General features: G+C 41.1%; 1 protein-coding gene across 1 annotated transcript in view; it reads left to right on the top strand.

The window, feature by feature from the left end:
* The first annotated feature begins 249 nt into the window (after positions 1 to 249).
* Positions 250 to 20,566, top strand: part of SH3GL2 (SH3 domain containing GRB2 like 2, endophilin A1) — a 212,740-nt gene continuing 192,423 nt past the window's right edge. The window contains exon 1 of the mRNA XM_027047229.2: positions 250 to 446. Coding sequence (XP_026903030.1) covers positions 402 to 446 — 45 coding nt within the window. The 5' untranslated portion in view covers positions 250 to 401. The remainder of the gene's footprint in view (positions 447 to 20,566) is intronic.

The following is a 20,566-nucleotide window of genomic DNA, read 5'->3' as shown; positions in this document are numbered from 1 at the left end:
GACTGGTCCGCAGTGTGCGGGGCCACGAACCCCACTCCCGCGTTGGGAGAACGCCCTCAGCCCTTTAAGCACGCAGCCGGCTCGCGGCTGTCCTGGAGCCGGATCTCCGCGGTAGGCGCACAGGTAGCGCGGGCCGCAGCACCTGCCCCGCCAGCCCCGCGCCCGGGGCGGGGCTTCCCGCTTTCCCTTTAAGAGGCCGCATCACCCGCCCCTGACGTCAGGGTGTCTCTCCGCACGAGCCCGCGTCCCGCGCCGCTCCGCACCCCCGCGCCCACAGCCCCGGCGGCGGCACGACGAGCGGCCGCCCGGCGAGCGCGCCGCCCCGCTCGGCCCTCCGGTCCCGCTCCGCCTCCGTCCCTTTCCGCACCAGCACCGCAGCCGCCCGCACGTCCTCCCGCACCATGTCGGTAGCCGGGCTCAAGAAGCAGTTCCACAAAGCCACTCAGGTAAGGCGCGTGACAGGTGCGCCCGGGGTGGTCCCGGACGGAGCCGCGAGGGGCGCGCTCGGCGCCTGCAGCCAGCGGGGAGCGCGGGGACCCCGGCCTGTGCCCAGCCCGCCCCGGCCGCCCTCCGCATCGCCCGCCCAGCCCGCCGCGGCAGCGGCCCGGGGCGTCCCGGGGCTGGGAGCCCGCCCTCCGTCTTCCACCCCCGGCTCGGTGCGGCGCTGCGGGCGTCCGCGAGTCTCCGGTGTCCCGCCTCGTCGCCCCGCGCGCCGCCCCCGCACCGCCCCGCGCCGGAGCGTCTGGGAGGGGACCGCGGCTGCACCGTCGCCCGGGCGTGCAGGTGCCCCAGCGGCGCGGCGGGAGATTATGTAAAGTCGTCTCTTACCCGGTGACCTTGCGGTGTTGGTGCCCCCAGCTGTCCCGGGAAGTGCTGGCACGAGCGGTGGCCCGCAGGGGGTGACTGCGGTGATGTCCGCCGTCTGCGCTCCTCCACTGTGCTTTCTGAATCTCTCCTTCCATGTTGTCCCCAGGCGCCAGAGCAATAGGAGGAGGCTTCCTTCAGGGAAGCTCATGCATTAACTTTTCCCTGGAGAGCTCGGTGGTGAAACTCCTTTGAGGCCGAGGCTTGACCAGCAGTTTGTGTCTTTAAACATTTCCCATGGGTTTTGTAGCCTTAACATAACCAAATCATCATATATGTCTAAGTATTATTTTCAGTGAAGCTTTTACATCTTGAATGTGACCGTATTTCTCTGTGGGGTTAATAAGCTGTGATTACAACTTATTTAATTCAGATTCTAATACTTTAAGTCTCCTTGGGCTCTGTTGAAGAATTTTACATAGGGAAAGATAGGTGAATACTTGTAATGTGACCTATTTCTTATGTAATGAGGGTGGTTACTTTTTTTTTATCCTTCTGAAACAGTTCTAGTTTAAGGGATTTTTAGCTAAGGATTTTGTTGGTTTCTTCAAATGTTTCTCATAATTTAGCCTTAAATATTTTTTTTTATAGATTAGCCTTGATTAATACTGAGCTTTCTCAATAATTTCTCAGAAATAGTGAGGTTTTTCCTAGGCTACCACAGTAACAATCCTATTTTAAACCACATCCAAAAGAGATGAGGGTTGTGCTTTACAGAATCTTGGTTAAGGTAGGGGGACAGATGCAGCACGATGTTCCTCTCCTGTACGTCCACATGCTATGTCTATCACTATCCGCTTGCCTTTGTAGAATCAGTTTTTTTAATTTAAATTTTCTTAATGTTTATTTATTTTTGAGAGAGAGAGAGAGAGTCAGAGCAGGAATGGGGGAGGGGCAGAGAGAGGGAGACACAGAATCCCAAGCACGCGCCAGGCTCCGAGCTGTTAGCCCAGAGCCCAATGAGGGACTTGAACTCACAAACAGGGAGATCATGACCTGAGTTGCAGTGAGACACTTAAGTGACTGAGCCACCCAGGCGCCCTGCCTTTTTAGAATCAGTTTTATCTGTCAGTTTGGAAAATTGAGAAAACTAAGATGATTTCAGTACAAATACCCATTAATGTTATTGTTTTTGCTTTTCAAATTGGATCTTTGAGTCATCTCTGACAGAATGTAAATATATTTATTGGTGTAATATGGAGGGCTTCTAATAACTTCATACTTCAGGTTCCTTCAGGTTTACAGACCAGCACAGGTGCTACCATAAATTCTTAGGCAGGACTTCTTTGAAGTCACTAACCTTTTTAATTTCAGTTATTTGTTACTTCTGTAAAGCAGACCTCAGCACTGGATTTACCAACACCACATCCCTTCTTCACTTTGATTCTGAGGACTTCTGCTGGAAATCTTGGAGCCTTAAAAGGCAATTAGGCTAAGGCTTGACCCCCACCTCTGCTGTTAGGGATCTTGAGCAAGTTATTTAACATTTGAATGTGTCTTTGCTAAATGGGGTTAAGTATCCACTTCCTAGAATTGATGGGAGTGCAGATGAGTTTTTAGAACACACATAATAAGTGTTCAATAAATGCTGTTAACATTAAAGATAATTTCACCAGTGTAAGATTCTGTCCTTTGTATTAGTAATAATGACACTTGAGACACTTGACACGGAAGCTAGACTTCTTGGTTTTGTTACCTTAACAAAAAAATGATCAGATTGCTTCATTTCAGCCAAATCCTGAAGTTATATGTAACACGGAAGTTCAGAATAAAAAACTAGAATTGTATGATGTGAAAGAACTTCTTAGATTGTTGGAGGAGGTTTGCTTGTGACAAGAGTAGTATTCATCACACCTGATTCAGATGCAGAGTCACTGAGTCTTTTTTTTTTTTTTACTGAAAAGCCTTTCATTTTAGAGGTGAGACAACACACGATATCTTATCCATAACTTAATGGAGCACAGTCCTAGCCCCTGGCAAAGGTTATTCTTCATGTGTACGTGTGTATATTTGAAGGGTGTGTAAAGCCAGTGGTAGTGTTTGCGTGTGACAGAGATACTAGGGGAAATAGCCACGTCGTACTTTTTAAGCCATTTTTCCATACCCAGCTCCGTGAACCTGATCTTATCTACAAAGTAAGCTTTACACCTAGAATTATTGCCTTTCGAGAATAGATATGCTAGATTATATGGCCAATGCTCCCTTTTTTTTTTTTTTTTAAATGTTTGCTTTTTTGAGAGAGACAGAGTGTGAGTGGGAGAGGGGCAAGAGAGAGAGGGAGACGCAGAATCCAAAGCAGGCTCCAGGTTCTGAGCTGTCAGCACAGAGCCCAGTGGGCCTGAACTGGGGCTACAACTCAGGAAGGGCATGATCAGGACTTGAGCCGAAGTTGGACACGGCTGACTGAGCCACCCAGGCACCCATGTGTGGCCAGTATTCTTAAGTGGAGGGCCCCTCTTCAGGCAAACGTTTCTCTTGTTTCTGTGAAATTGAGTTTTTTGCTTTTTCAGTGCGGGATATTTGTGTTAATAAAGCAGTATGCCTTTAAAGTTTGCCCACTGATTTGAAATCTCTGAATAGAACTGTCAAGTCTGTTCTGTTGATTTAGAACTGATTATTTCTACCTTGTTGCCTACAGTTATTTTTAATATCTCTGATATTTGGAGGTGAAAAAATGCTTTTGCTAAAGACAATTTAATGAGTGGGAAAGACTTTCAGGTTGAGAATATATTAACAGCAAAAATTGATCATATTTTTACTTTAATATGCTTTATTACTTTATTGCTTGTAGATATAATTTATGATACAATTAGAAAAAATAAGGTACTCCTTTTTGTTACTGTAAAATAGGGCAAATGAACATGTATTCTACTTCTAGTGAGTTTTACTCCTTGAGATTTCATTTTAGCAAGATTAATGTCAATTTTTTTCACTTGTTTAAACTGGCAGCATATTAGGTAAAAATAGCTGTCTGGTTCCAGTTAACATGCTGTTATTATAAATTCTATACTTAATTTTTTTTTTTTTTTTTTTTTTTTACTTTATCAAGCATTTGTTGTGGATGTACCTTGCTTTGTAGAAACAGGTGTAAGTTTGTTACAGAGTAAAATTTATTAGGTCATTGTATTTGTTTTGGCATTTGTGCAGAACTAAGTATCAAACTGAGTGTCTTAAACAACAGAAATTAATTGTCACACACTTCTGGAGTCTTGATGAAGGGGACAGTGAGGACATATTCCTCTGAAGGCCTTAGGCAAGAGTCTGTTCAGGCCTCTTTCCCAGATTCTAGTAGTTTGTTGGCAGTCTTTGGCTTTTCTTGGTTTGTTTGCACATCACCCTGATTTCTGTCTTCATGTTAGCATGGTTTTCTTCCTATCTGTCTCCAAATCTCCCCTTTCTCTAAGGACACCAGTCATATTGTATTAGAGACCCACCCTACAACAGTATGACCTCATTTTAGCTTAAGTAGTTACATCTGCAGTGACTGTATTTCTGAAATAAGGTCACATTCTGAGGTACTGGGGATTAGGATTTCAACATAAGTTTTTGGAGGGGGCACATAACCCATAACAGCTATTATTTGCGTGACAGAATTCACCACAGTGTTCTCCTAAATATTGCATTTGATTTAGCATTAAGAAGACAATTAAGTCTATAAATAACACCTTTATATTGCATTGAATGAGATATGCTTTCTTCTTTTCAATAAAGTTGGTTAGGATATACACCTACTATAGACTACATCTTTTTTTTTAATGATAGAAACTAATATTTGGTTAGGCTGTATGTTATATAATCTGGTGCATGATTATTGTCCCACTCAGATTCATCAACTGGAAAATTTTAATTACATTGGTATTTTATGCCTTTCCATTTAACTAATTTCTTCATGCTTTCATCATATTTAAAGTGCTGTATTTTACATAGATGTTTTGCTTGGGAGAATGTTGCATAAATCTGTTTTATGCATTTATTGATTTGGTGAGACTTCAAACTTGTTAAGGTATTTAATGAAATATATAATTAGTTATAACTTTGAGTGAGGTTCTCAGTTCCCTTAAATGCTTGCTTTAAAGCAGTAAAATCTCTGCTGCCTTCAAAATCTCGAGTATAACTTTTTTGTTCACATAGGGTTTCTATACATGCACTCTTTGTCAGGTTCTTACCTGGGGTCAATAAGAGGCTGGAAGGACTATTTATTTTCTAAAATTATATGCCGCATTTTATATGTGCATTTTTCTGAGGGAGAGGTTTTTAGCCTATCATAAACTTTTTCATTAGCTTTTTTTTTTTCTAAAGTAGGCTTCATGCTCAGTGCAGAGCCCAACATGGGGCCCAACATGAGGGCTTGAACTCAAGACCCTGAGATCAAGTCCTGAGCTGAGATCAAGAGTTCCATGCTTAACAGACCGAGCCACTCATCATCAGCTTCTTTTTTTTTTATCATCAGCTTTTTTTTTTTAATGTTTATTTTTGAGAGAGAGAGGAGGGGGGAAGGGCCATGAGGGTGGACAGAGGATCCGAAGTGGGCTCTGTGCTGACAGCAGAAAGCCCAATGCAGGGTGTGAACTCAGAACCATGAGATCATGACCTTAGATGAAGCTGATTGCTTAGCTGACTGAGCCGCTCAGGTGCCCCTTATCATCAGCTTTTTAGAGGAATTCCTAATCCCAATCCTGTTCCCTTCCCCCAAAGTAAAAATGCATTATAACAAATTGATCATGCCATCAGGAGAGAATGGGGTGGTTCTTACAATAACAATCACTTGCATCAATTTATTACTGGGCTTTAGAATATCTGCTCAAAATGAAACCATCTCTAAACTACTTGTAGGGGCAATCAAATATAAAAAGCCTTTCCAAAGGTGTCAGAATTGAATGAGATAATGTCTGTGAGAGTGCCACACTTGCATAATAAGATAACTGGAACCATGCAAAAAATAAAAAAAAAACAGTAGGTTGTCAATGAGCTCTGACTTACTGATACACTTGGCAAATGGACCTGTGGAGGAGTTTGAAATGAAAGTGGCTGCTGAAAATAATTTCCCTTGAGACTGAGATTCTCTTTGATCAAGTTTTTTGTTGTTGTTGTTGACACAGTGACATTTTTTTGCAAGGTTTTTCCCCCACAGTGATTCTTTAATGTTTTAAATTGAGTTTATATGAATTTTGGTTTCTGTCTACTTGGAAAATTTTGAAGTATGTATCTCCCAAATTAACTATAAATACCTTTGAAAATGCATCAAGACTTGATGGGGGGAAATGGTGACTGTTTTGAGGAGAAATGTCATTGCGGGAGAGAGAGACTTAATATTGGGGCATGATGCCGGTAGCGGGGAGGGCTTCAGCTTGCAGAGCAGAGTCCATTCTGCCAAGCCCCTTGTGCTGCTCAGATTCCCAGGCCTTCATGCAACCCTAGGGCTTTCGTTAGAGTGGGCAGCTTGAGGAAGTGAGAGAGGAGGACAAGAATCATTCAAATAAGGAGAATTGGGGGAGGCAGACTTTAAGAACAGCTCCAGGGTTTAAAGTGGTGTGGCTTTCCTTCACAAGTTAAGGCCAGATGGGCAGGATTCTATCTCGAGGGTAAGAAATCAGAGGATTTTCTTGACTTCTCTTTTTTTCCCCTTTCTGTTCATTTGATCATTTATACCTTTGTTATGTTCTGTGTGATGATGATGAGTTGAGTGTGGCACCAAGAGGGGACCCAGGAGAGGTTCAGGAAAACAAAGTTTATTAAACTCACAGGTTTGAGGGAGACAGAGACAATGCACACTGAAGGGGCCACATATGAGCAGGGCCAGGGGAGTGGGCTCAGCCAAGCAGGTGGTAGCCAAGAGAGAGTACAAAGACCAGTGGGTAAGGGTCTTTATTAGGGTCAGGGTGGAGAACACAAGAAAAGGCAGAGGGTATTTCCTTGGTGCATTTGAATTTACTAGGTCATAGTCAGGGGCAGGCTGAGAAATGTAGTTGTGGTGGGGACCACCTTATCACAGTGGTGCATTTGGTTACCTGGATGGGTTGCTCGAGCTCGTTGTATGTGAGAATGTTAAGGCGGCAGGAAACAAAATTTTACAATACAACTTCTCTCAGTTTTTTTTTTTTTTTTGGTTTAGATTTTCTTTATTGCCCTGATCCTTTTGGAGTCCAGATGTTTAAAAGTGATTTATGTGGTCTATAATAGATAATAAAGATTAAGAAGAGAGCTACAGCTATACCTATTGTAATGTCATGATTGTAAGACCCTGTAAATGTTTTTGTAGAATATCGATAAAATATTTTCAAATGACACTAAATCATCGACTGAGTCTGATGCTTTGTGAAGTAAATTTACTGTTTATGAAGATTTTACATTTAATGCAACTTCTGAATATGATGTTCTAGTTGGTTTGCTCTCACTCCCCTCTGCCCAGCCCCAGGTCAGATTCTATATGGTATGGATGACTGTGGAAAAGCTTCCTATAATTTGTGAGAACCAGCAAGCTCCTCGGAGGCTTGCTTAGATGCTCGGGTCTCTGAAGGACCACTAGGCAGGATTTTGTGGCCTCTTCCGAATAATGGTATCTGAAAGATACAGAAGTGTCTTTGTTATAATTCAAACTGAACTTTCTCCATAGATCTTAATTGGAGCAGTTCCATAGTGCTAAGAAATATCTCAGTATCAAAGTACAATGCTTGTTAGGCACACGTGACTAGTCTGCCTATGCTTTTTCATGTTCAGGAAATACTGTCCTCAGTGACCACTCCCATTTGGAGAAAGAAAGAATGGGAGCCATGGCAATTATTGTCCATACAATGATACCACATTCTGGGTAAGCTTTGTGAGGTCCCAACCCCTATAGAGAGGAAGTTCTATGGTTTTACCCTGGTTCTGCAATCAGGGAAGAATTCTTTTGTTCTTTCTGCTGTTTGGCCAAAATCTAAAGAGGGTGACAGGGAGCATGGCCTCTTCGGGAGCTGTGTAGCTTCTTTCGTTGGCTTCCTGTTTATTTAATATTTGTTTTTTGTTTTTTACAGTTAGAAGCTTTTTTTTTTCTTTAAAAAAGTTTGAGAGAGAGTGTGCATGTGCACATGTGAGTAGGGGGAGGGGAGAGGGAGAATCCCAAGCAGGCTCACGACTGTCTGCACAAAGCTCCACGTGGGACTTGATCCTACAAACCATGAGATCATGGCCTGATCTGAAATCAAGAGTCCCATGATTAACCATTGGACTGAGCTACTCAGGCACCCTTGCAGTTACTGGCTTTTAACTATTCATGGCTCATGGCTGATTTGGGCAACAAAATTCCTTCAGAAACTTAGGAGATTTCCCATTTGCTAGTTACTGAAGTGGAATCTTTTTGGATTCCATTGATCCAATGGATGTTTTTTATACCTAATTTTCAACCAGTAGGTTTGGTTGTGTTCACCAGAACTTTGTAAGAGAGCCTCATGCTTTGATTTAACCAAGAAGTCTTAATCGATGTTTACTGCTCATAGCTCTTTTCATTCTTACTTCCCATTATTTGCCTCAGGGATCCAGGATGACTGGGGGTTCTTACATCTTTAACACATGGTTTTCCTTTTTTTAAAAAAATTTTTTTAACGTTTATTTATTTTTGAGACAGAGAGAGACAGAGCATGAACGGGGGAGGGTCAGAGAGAGGGAGACACAGAATCTGAAACAGGCTCCAGGCTCTGAGCTGTCAGCACAGAGCCCAACGCGGGGCTCGAACTCACGGACCGCGAGATCATGACCTGAGCCGAAGTTGGCCGCTCAACCAACTGAGCCACTCAGGCGCCCCAACACATGGTTTTCAAGATTGCCAAAGGGAAGAGTATGTTGGAACAGGCATGGGAGATTTCTGTGGGCCAGGCCTGGAAGAAGAATGTGGTAGGCAGGATGCTAAGGCTCTAAGTGACTCTCCTTCTCATATTGCCCCCTCTTCTTTGAGTGTGAGTCAACCTGTCACTATGAAAAGTTGTTCCTCCTGAAATTCCTACTCTATATGGGAAAGGGGAGATTGTATGTTTGGGGTTAATCTAATCATACAAACCCATTTAAAAGCAGAGCATTTTCTCTGGTTGGTAGTGAAAGGGGAAGTCAGAAAGATTGGAAGCATGAGAAGGACCGGACTTGTTGCTGTTATAGATGGAGGGGCCATGTGAGAGGGAATGGACTCAGCTCTAGGAGTAGAGAGCAGTTTTTAGATAGTAGCCAGCAAGGAAACAGGGACATCAGACCCACAGTTTTAAAGAGCAGGACTTTGCCAACAACCTGAATGGAAGGGAATTCTTCCCCAGAGTCTGCAGATAGGAGCCTGGTCTAGCTGTCATCTTGATTTTGACCTTGTGAGACTGAGTGGAGAACCCAGTGTAGCTGGCCCAGACTTTCAGCCTGTAGAACTGTGAGCTAATAAATGGATATAGTTTTTAAGTTGCTAAGTTTATGATAATTTGTTAAGCAACAACAGAAAGTTCATAGAAAAAATAGTCACTTCTTTTTATGTTCAGTTGGCTGGAACTTAAAACATAGCCAAACTGTGGAATACCTAAGTGCAAGGGAAGAAGGGGGGAGGCTGGAAAGTGTAGTCAAGCAGTGTACCCAGAATATAGAAGTGAGTGGCGGTAAAAAGCTAGAAGTCTTTGCTGTCTGTTGTGCCTATAATACATTCATTTATATGTGTGCTTCTGAGTGTGTGTGTATGTAAATATATACATACATATACAAACAATTTGTTGAATCAACTTTTCTTATAAGGCTCAATGTTCTCTATATATTTTTAAATACATTTTTTATTTTACAGATGTTTCCCCCTATAATGTTTAGGTTTTTTGACATTTAGATATTTTTTCCTAGTGAAACACACGTTTCCTTTTGTGGTTCCTGATCAGTTGTAAAAGGTGAGGCTGTTAACTACTTCTTGAGGAATCTTAGCTTGGTAGGCTGCTAGTACAGTGACCGCTTCATTGACCTTGGAATGGAGAGACTGTAGAACATTGAGGAGCCTTTTGAATTCTAAGTCTCTATCAAAGCATCAGGGATTTTTACTAGTGAGAGCAAAGTGGTTGACTGTTCCCCCTGCATCTGTTCCTGTGTTTGTGGAAGGCCTGTGCCAACACAGACACACTGAAATGCCCTTATTTAGTGTGGGCACATCAAACAGCTCCATGGTAATTTGAAGTTGTTCATTAAGTTACTGAGGACTTCAGGTGCACGTGGCACATTTGGTGTTGTTTGTCTGTGTTATGTTAGTTTCATGCTCTTTGACATGATTTGCAGAACCATAGCCCTGAATGATTTTCTAATTGCAGCTGGTGGACAGTGCCAGACATTTGTTGGAAAGGATGAGGTCCGACACCTGAGATGTCCTATATGGGTGTGGTGTCAGTTGGGCAGCTTGGCTGAGGAGAGAATAGTCAGGCGTGGTCCATGTCTGAGGGCTGAAGTAACCGGATGGTGAAGCATCCAGTTGGAATTGATTACAGAGCAGGTATAGCTTTCACCCTAATGTTCAGTAAGCATTCAATAAGCATTTACTGCTTACTGAAGTGACCCTGGTGTGCTTCTTTAGGTTGAGTGAATGTTGCATATGGTGTGTTGCTGGGCATATTTATATTATTTATTAAATTGCTTAAGTGGCTACTTCTAGGCAAGACCTACAAACCCAAACCCTTTGCTAGTTGTGGCTAGTGGCTATCCTCCATCATGTTGTAGACTGACTAATGGAAGTACTTTCTGGAAATGTTCCTCATTAATACCACCATCAAGATTTTACTCATGGAAGGTGATAATCCTATTATCTATAGATTAGGTTCTGCTTCTTATGTTCAACCTTGCACCTCAGTTGTGTCTCTTTTCCCCTTTAAATTAAGTTTAACAAACAATTGTTTGCCATTAAGCCCTTTGCTGTTTATGTCATCTACTCTCTATGCATCTTTGGTTCCTTTGAAACTCACAAATCCAAAATTTACATTTTTCACTTTTTTTAGTCATTACTTTCACCATAAACCCAGTCCATATTTTTCAGAAAGATACTTGCAGTGCTTATCATTTATATCTTCTCTAAATTTCTTCATGTAGATGTGGAAACCTCCTTTTTCCTAGCTCCAACAGAAGCTGGGGAAGCTTGTCCTTATTTGTAAAATTTAAATGATCACAAAATACTCGAACAATGTGGATTTATTTTATTCATTTCTTTACAAGCTCTTTGAGCTTTCTGTATCTCAGATGTACACATTTAAAGACTTTTGACTCATTTTTACCATAAACCTTAAATGAAGGATGTATCTTAACCAGAAAGCTTACCATACAATCTCTCCATGAGTGCATTTGTCTGAATTTGATGATTATGACTCGACTTTTTTGAGGCAATGAATTTTGCTGATATCACGTGATATGTGTTGGTTTGCCTTTTATAACATCTAAATTCTTGGTGTCTGATGTCATTGTGTCTGCTAGTTGCCATGAAAGAGTAAAGTGAATTTAGGCAGTCAACTTCAGTAGGCTCCATATGGTTATGGTGGAGTAATTTGTCCCCCAGATTTGTTACTGAGTTTTATCCTCATGAGCTTTTAGGCATCTGTGTCATCTCTACGTTACTGACTCAACTTTAAAAATGAATCATTGTGTTATTTTCATAAATGGAAAAGCCACTATCATTCTTCATAAATAAAAGTATAAGAATTATCATACAGAAATGTTTACTCTTGCTGGAGTAAATCTGTGAGCTTGAAGTTTATTCTGCTTTTGTTAAAAAAGGAGATTAACCTATAAGGTAAGCAGCACATATCCTAACAATAGTACACTGGGATGTTGTCCCTTACTAAATCAGAATGATTGAAAGAAGAATAAAGTCAATGTTCTCCTCATCGAGGGAATCAGTGTTATTAAGGTCACAAGTCTGTACCAACTGTATTCAAACATGCTCCCTCCCACAATTTGACCATTATATAAATGGCTGGCCATTTTTGGCATATCAAGGAATTTTCTGCCCATGACCGGGTATTTAATTATGTATCATAAAAGGGAAGGTCATTTGCTTAGGGCAGCACGGAGTCCTGTGTTCTGTGTATAATGTTCAGAAGGGAGGCAGAGGTGTACTTTGAGAGAAGTTCTTGAAATCATTTTAGAAAATGGTGAAAGGCCATGCATCATTAAGCTATGTAGAACATGGTTGTCAGGATCCCAGGCTTAGAGGCTCAGAAATTTCAGATCTCTGTATAGTTTTCCCATTCTGAGGACTGGTAAGACCTCAACCAAGTCACTAGTCACTTGATTGCTACTCCCAGCAATTGCTAAGTTCTGCAGAGGTGGTAATATGGTCTTGGGCATGAGTTTAGGTTCTGTTATTTTATGCTGGTCTTGTTCTCCTCTGATTCATTATCTAAGTGTAGCTCGAGTGATCTTTCTAAAGAACAAATCTAATGTTGCTCCTCTGCTTAAAATTCTTCAGTGGCTCCTTTTGGTTCCTGGCATAAAGCCCTTATAAGGCCCATTAAGGATTTGGAGTGTGATCTGGCCCCTGTTTACCAATCCAGTCTCATTGTTCACAGCTCTTTCTGTGTGTCCTTAGCTTTTACAGCTTTATTCCACACAAACTTACTTGCCTTTGAGTCTTTGAACCATACTGACTCTTTGTAGAAATCTCCCTTCCCTTTTTTCCATTTTATGCTTGACTAATCACTACTCCTCTTGAAGGTCTCAGCTTGATATTTTCTCAGAGAGATTTATCTTTGCCTCATTTGATGTGGGTTAAATGCCCTTCCATGTACAATGAAAATTGCCCATTACACTTCTTTTAAGTGTAGCACTTGGCCCATTGCACTGCAGGCTCCTATTGTTTCTTTGTTGGTATCCCCCAGGGTGGAAATAAAGAAGGGGACCTTGTGTTTTCTGTCCTTCATTGTGTCCCCAATGCCTGTCCCATAGTGAGCATTCAACTGATACTTGTTTTCTATGTATCCGTATTTATATATATTTAAAAGGAGTTATCTTATGTATATATTTTGAATTTGTTTATTTCTGCTTAAAAATACATGTATTTTCTTAAGATAGATTTATTTATTTATTTATTTTTTTATTTTTTTTTTATTCATTCTGAGAGAGAGAGAGTGCACGCACACACAAAGATGGAGAGGGGCAGAGAGAGAAGGAAACACAGAATCTGAAGCAGACTCCAGGCTCTGAGCTGTCAACACAGAGCTTAATGTGGGGCTTGAACCCACCAACCATGAGATCATGCATGACCTGAACTGAAGTCAGATACTTAACCAACTGAGCCACCAAGGTGCCCCTGCATCACATATTTTTAAGAGTTAATTTAAAAGTTAAATTAAAACATGACCTCATAGAGCGCCTGAGTGGCTCAGTCAGTTAAGCGTCCAACTTCGGCTCAGGTCATGATCTCATGGTTTGTGAGTTTGAGTCCCATGTCACCCTCTGTGCTGACAGCTCAGAGCCTGGAGGCTGCTTCGGATTCTGTGTCTCCCTCTCTCTCAGCCCCTTCCCTGCTTATGCTCTCTCTCTCTCTCCTCCCAAAATAAATAAACATAAAAAAAATTAAAAAAACAAACATGACCTCATAAAATCGTAGGTTTAAAATAAACTTTCCTAACTGCAAACATGGCTAACATGGCTAGGTACTATTTTAGCTCATTAACTACTTACATATAACAGCCCTAGAGGTTGCTACATTATTAGACCCATTTTAGAGATGAAGAAACTGAAGCTCAGAGAGGTTAAGTTGACCAAGGTCATGAAACTTCAGTGGCAGAGCCAGGATTTAACCCAGGCTAGCTGGTTTCAGAACCAGTAAATGCCAAGTTATTCTTAACTATGAGTCCTATTCCAGTCTTAAATGTCAAACTAAGAAATATCTAAAAGCTATGATTAAGCAGTGAGATAAAGATGAACACTTTAGTAGAAAAAATAGAAAAAAATACGGAGGGGCATCTGGGTGGCTCAGTCGGTTAAGCGTCTGACTTCGGCTCAGGTCACGATCTCATGCATGGTTCATGGGTTCGAGCCCTGTGTTGGGCTCTGTGCTGACAGCTTGCTCAGAGCCTGGAGGCTGCTTTGGATTCTGTCTTCTCTATCTGCCCCTCCCCCACTCATACTCTGTCTCTCTCTGCCTCTCAAAAATAAATAAATGTAAAAAAAAAACCAAAGAATATGGAAAGACAATGTATGAAATAACTACAAGTGACCAGGATACACATACAAAAATCATGGAAATCAAATAGCAACTTATGACATTTTTCATTGTTTATATTGGCATAGATTAAAAGGATAACTTTCCGAGTTAGCCAGGGTGTAAGAATGTGTGTTCTCATTTGCTGGTGGGAGTGTAAACTGTTGTAACACTTTAGGTGATCAGTAGGTCTCTTCTTTGTAATTCTGTTTTCAGGAATCTATCCACAAAATAAATGTTTAAGCTTGCAAAACTTGGTGCACAGTTGTTCAGTTTGGTAGTTACTGTAGTGAAAAATTGGAAGCAATGTAAATGTCAAGTGATAGGAGATGGGGAAGTAAATCTTGGTGTGTCTATATTATGGAGTATCTATAGCCATTTTATCCATGGGACCGTATTTATTGGTGTAGGGAAATGTTCATGATTACTGCTAAATGAAAGAAGCAGGCCACAAAACACAGTTGTAATAGGCCTAATATTGGAAAAGAAGGACTATAATAGTAGCTAAAATAAGCTGAGAACTTACATGCCAGGTAATATTGCTATAAGATTTGTTTCCACATTTCGTTCATGTTTTTAAGTTATATTTATCACTAAATTTTCTTTATATTCTATCATCTTGTTCTTATCTTCACTTCCTCAGGTTAAATGGGAAATATGAAAAAGAAGAAACTTTTTTTAATTAAAAAATTTTTAAATGTTTTATTTATTTTTGAGACAGAGAGCCTGAGCAGGGGAGGGGCAGAGAGAGAGGGGGACAGAGAATCTGAAGCAGGCTCCATGTTGACAGCAGAGAGCCTGATGAGGGGCTTGAATTCACAAACTGAGATCATGACCTGAGCCGAAGTTGGACACTTAACCAACTGAGCCACCCAGGTGCCCCAGAAAAAGAAGAATCTTTAAGAGATCAGTGAGATTGGGAGTAAACCCAGTTTCCAGCCAAGTTCTAGAGCTATAAGCCAATGTGTGTTTGCTCCATTAGACATTTAGTTTAAGAGTATTTGAATGCCTGTCTCGCTCTCCATAGAGCCCTGAATTAAATTGTGCTGCCCGGGTTTCTTCTGAACGCATGGCTGCTTTTCCTATATCTCTAAGAAGTATAGGAACCTTGTAAGTGAGAATATTGCTAATGACTTCTGCTAGCATTTCTTTTAAATAAAGATTTATTTCCCCCAGAGCCCTAGTCTTATCCTTAGGAAAGAGTGTGCCATGGCTTTGACTGGTTTTGCATAGAGGAAGGAGGACAGCTAGGACATGTGTAGTGTAGAAGAATATTTCGGCAAGATGTTCTAAGTAATATGGTGCAAGATGTTCAGTCTCATCCTCCAGCCCTTATACTAGGAATCTCCTGTCAGTTTTTAGCTTCTCAGCAAAAGATCTGTAGACAATGCCATCTCAGCAAAGAAGAATGAGGTGGTACGGAGACACAATAAGAGGATAGGAGATATTCTAAGTGATACTCTTTGAACTTGGATGCAGAATTCTGTTAATAGTCTCTGCTGGGCTTTTTTTTTTGAGGACAGAAAATGTGAAGTTTAGGAAGCCATGAATGGAAAAGTATTACCTCCTTGTTTCCACCCCAAAATAGAACAGAATGGAAGGACCATGACCATGAAATGAAACAGTCTCAGTAATGAGATGGGCAGGTGACTTTGAGCTTCCTCCCAGAGAGGACATATCTGGCAAGATCAACAGGAGCACCGAGGGTGGCTGCTGGCTGGGCACAAGTGTGCCTTTATGGATGGTTTGGGTTTTTCTGGGACCTGGCACTCTTTAATGGCTTCAATGAAAAGTGCTTCAAGCACTGAGACAAATTGTGAAGTCATTTCTGGAGTAAAGCTTGTTTTTCCAGTCTCTGCAAAATCTCTTCAGATTTCTGGAGGCAACATTAACTTGTAAGTTGAGAAACAGAGTTGAAGACTGTCTCAAGAAATTTGTCTTCTGGCCTAGTGATCTGATGGAAGTGTGTACTAAACCGATGCTTTTATTTTCTTCAAAACTTTAGGTTTTGGTCCTCTTAATTGTTCATAGATTTCAACATTAATAAAAAACACTATATAATAACGATTTTTGAGTTAAGATGGATGTAATATAATGGAACTTCATTATCTATACATTCTGCACTGTGTTCTTTGGTGCCCCCCCCCTCTCTCTCAGTGTTCATTTATTTAGAGGAGGAGGGGCAGAAAGGAAAGGAGACAGAATCCTAAGCAGGCTTCTCACTGTCATCACAGGCCTGATGTGGGGCTTAATCCTATGAACCAATGAGATCAGGACCTGAGCTGAAATCAGGAGTGGGATGCTCAACCATCTGAGCCACCCAGGCACTCCATAGCAGCTTCTCTTAAAAGTGGAAGAGTTTTGCAGGACACTTGTCTCATAATTGGGCATTACTGGTGGAAGGTGAGGTGTGAGTCTGATTTGTAAGTTTTTAAATGCAGGTTATTAAAATATGCTTTAATAAGCTACTTAATAAATTATTTGTTTATGCAAGATAGATTCTTATTTGTATCAGTGCATAGTCTCCTCTGGTTCCTAAGTAGACTGTTGGAACCATAAAGTCCTGATTTTTAGAGCATCTTTGGGCTGGAAAAGGGTGTGTACCTATTTCTGTAGATTAAATGACTTGACTTTTGCTTACATCATAATTTTGAAGATGCTCAACCATTGCCTTCTCCTTCATTTATTCGTGATTCTGACCCCAGCCTAGCATCTCTGAAAGTCATTGAAAACCACTGAAGTGTTTCCCAAAGCTAGTAATACATCTCACTGGGTTCCCACCACTTGAGATTCTGAATTAGATTTGAGAAGGCCCATACACATTATGAAACAAAACAAAACCAATAAAAAACCCCAGACAACTCCTCAGCTTTAGGAACTGCTATCTGGAGTCTTCTATTAAATAGTAGAACATGGGGGAGAGATTCATACCAAGACCATGTAAGTTGGAGAAATACTGTATCAAAGTAAGCATGTTTCTGCACTGCAGGATTTTCCAGAGGCTACCATAAAATGTTCAGAATTCTTGAAGCAGGGTATGGTTATGTAGTTTCCCAAACTTAATTGACTAATACATCCTCCTGCCTAGCGGCCCCCACCCCATGACTTTTCTTTTTCCCTCTTCATCCATCTTAAAAAAAAAAAAAAAAACTTAAAGATTTGTTACAAATTACTTGTACATCAGATAAATAATAGTTTTCCTTTAAAAGTTCTTAAAGTTTGATTTTGATATGTGTTTCTCTAAGTGGAGGCATCACTTCTATTTTGAAAGAAGTGTTAAGGTCTTTTCAATAATTTCTCCTGTCAAACTCTTTAAAAAATTAACTATAGTACATTGTTAATATATTAATGTATTGAGGTAATATAATAATATATTAATATTAATGTTGTATATTACGTCCCCATGACCTATTTGTTTTATAACTGGGGAGTTTGTACCTTTTGACTCCCTTTACCTGTTTTGCCCACCTCCCACCTCTGACAACTGCCAGTCTGTTCTGTGTATCTGTGGGCTTGGTTTTTTGGTTTTGTTTTAGATTCCACATGTAAGTGAATAATATAGTATTTGTCTTTCTCTGACTTACTTCATTTAGGGTAATGCTCTCAGAGTCTGTCCATGTTGTTGCAAATGGCAAAATTTCATTCTTTTTTATGGCTGAATAATATTGTGTGTGTGTGTATGCTACATTTTCTTTATCCATTTGTGGACACTTAGGTTATTTCCATACCTTGACTGTATTAAATAATGGTGCAATGAACATGGGGGTGCATATACCTTTTCGAGTTAGAGTTTTCGTGTTTTGTTTTGTTTTGTTTTGTTTTTTGTATGACTACCCAGAAGTAGAATTACTTAATTATATGGCAGTTTTACTTTTTTGAGGAAACTCCATATTGTTTTCCAAAGTGGCTGTACCAGTTTGCATTCCCACCAACAGAGCATGAGGGTTCCTTTTTCTCCACAGCCTTGCCAGCATTTATCTTGTCTTGTTTGATAATAGCCATTTTAACAATTGAGAGGTGATATCTCATTATGGTTTTAGTTTGCAGTTCCCTCATAATGTTGAACATCTTTTCATGTATCTGTTGGCCATCTGTATGTCTTCTTTGGAAAAATAATGATTTGACTCTTTAAGTAGTAACTACTTATATAATTGCTTCACTAAATTCATCTCAAACTGGAAACTCACTAACTTTTCCCTCTTTGTTGATGAATGTGGAGTGACACCTTAGCATTTTATAGTATGTATGTGCTTATTTTAGTGCCTTAACTTCTCTCTAGGGAGAAGGCATATTGATGCTGAACAACTTAACATGTGGAAAAACGAGGCTGAGTAACTTGAGTGAAGTTTCTGCAGAAATGATGGAACTCGAGGCTCTTTGTGCCTAAGCTACTTCTAGAAGTGCCAGACACGCTCATGACAGCTGTGAGGGACAAGAAGGGGGAGAAGCAGTGCAAAAGCATAGTAGGGGTGTTAGACCGCATTCCCCAACTGCTGCAAGTAGCAACTGCTATGGATGGCCTGCCCCTGCCAAAAAGCCATTTACAAATACAGAACCTCATTGCCACCTCACACTAGAAAGAACTGTAAGATATGCAATAGTAGGTTGTTCAGGATGTTATGAAGATTGAGGAGTAACTATTTATTCAGAGGTTATTTTTTGGTAATCTTGTGGAGAAAAAAGCTTTACAATATATTATTTATTTACTTATTTTTTAAGACTTTTTTTTGAAGTTTATTTATTTTGAGAGAGAGTAAGTGTAAGCAGGGGGAAGGCAGAGAGAGAGGGAGAGAGAGAATCAGAAGCAGGCTCCTTGCACTGTCAGCATGGAGGCCTGTGGGGGGGGGGGGGTCAGTCTCACAAACTGTGAGATCATGACCTGAGCTGAAAGCTGAAATCAAGAGTCTGCAGCATAACTGACTGAGCCACTCAGGTGCCCCTACTTATTTATTTTTTAAAGAGTAATTAACAGTGATGCTATTGAGTTACAAATAGGTCAATGCAAAGGCCTTCAGCCATTGTGCCTTGTGGTTTTGATATGTCCCCTGGATGAGTGAGATTGCTCAGAACTGGGCCTCCTCTGTGGGGAGTAGACTTTATTCCAGTTTACACGTTGATTTTTGATTTTGTAGGTTCCCTGATGATAGTGACTTATTCTATACTGTGCAGTCTCACATTTTATATTGAGGTTATTAGTTGTGTAGAATTTTCTGAGGCCAAATCTGTCCTCCTGAAATGTTGGCACTTGTCATGTCCATTCTTGAAATGCTGTGGGAGTTGCTCAGACAGTCTCTGGCTCACCACCACCACCACCACTACCCATCTTAGTCCAACTTCTGACCATCTGTGTCTCCCAGCAGTCCCTCCTGCCTCCATTGAGATCACATTTTAGCCAGAGTGATCTTTTCAGAACCTGAATATGCCCTTGCTGCTTCTGTGTATTGGGACTTTTCAGTGGCTTTTAGTTGCAAAGACCAAGGTCCTAGATAGTGAGCTGCAAGGGCCTACCTGATCTGGCCCTTGCCTCTCCACCCTGGTGTAGTGCCAGCTTTCCCCTCACACTGTGCTCTGGTCATCCATCTGTCTTACAAACAGTAGGCATTACATCAGTTACCTGCCTGGCTCTGTGCTAAGTTCTGAGAGTATAGAGGTGAAGAAAGTCCTCATTCCCTGCCCTCATAGAACTGGCAGTGTAGTGCAGGAGGTAGACCAATAATCATGCAAATATGTAATTAGACACTGTCACCAGTGCAACAAAGAAATAATGTGGTCATGTCTGACACTGTGCTGTGGAGACAGACCATATCCTCTTCAGCATATAGAAAGGTTAAGCGTTGTTTATTAGGTACAATCTGGGAAGTTCTTACCAGCAGAGATCATTCCAGATGTGAGAAAAGTACTGTTATTTGCACATTAAAAAGAGCATTTGATGGCTTTTCAGACACTTGCATGTTTTATTTCAGAGAGGATAGTCTTGAAGATAAAGAACTCCTTCTTGTGTTTTACTCAAGCTAGGATCTTGGAACATCTGCTGGAATAGTTTCTGTTGAACGAAAAGATTGTGTGATAGGATTATCATCTTTTTTTTCTTTTATCAAAGACCATATCTCTGGCCTTTTCAAAGTGGGTGGTCATGGAGTGTCTCTCTGAGGATGTGAATTTAAACTGAGAAGTTGAAAGAACAAACTGACGTTTTATGACGTTGTCAGCTCAGGGCACAGCATGCAGGAGCCTGCTCATCAGAGGCAGACGTGGGGTTCTGCGCTCAGCCCCGTGTGGCCAGATGGAATGCCCACCCTCCTGGTACCCTGGGGCTAGTTCACTCCTGCTCTTCCTTTAGCCTTTAATTCACATGTTGCTTTTTGGAAGCCCCTACTCTGATCTGCTAGATTGGATGAGGTTCCCCTTAATCTATTTTCTGTGGTTTGTTTTTGTGCATTAATTTTGTGGCCACTTGAATAAATGTCTCTCTCCTTCACTGGTCTTTAAATTCCTGAAGGCAAGGATCAACTTTCTCATTGCTGACTTTTGGGG

Source organism: Acinonyx jubatus, chromosome D4, assembly GCF_027475565.1.
Source record: "Acinonyx jubatus isolate Ajub_Pintada_27869175 chromosome D4, VMU_Ajub_asm_v1.0, whole genome shotgun sequence".
Lineage (NCBI taxonomy): Eukaryota > Metazoa > Chordata > Mammalia > Carnivora > Felidae > Acinonyx > Acinonyx jubatus.
This window is presented reverse-complemented; position numbering and strand designations above follow the sequence as displayed.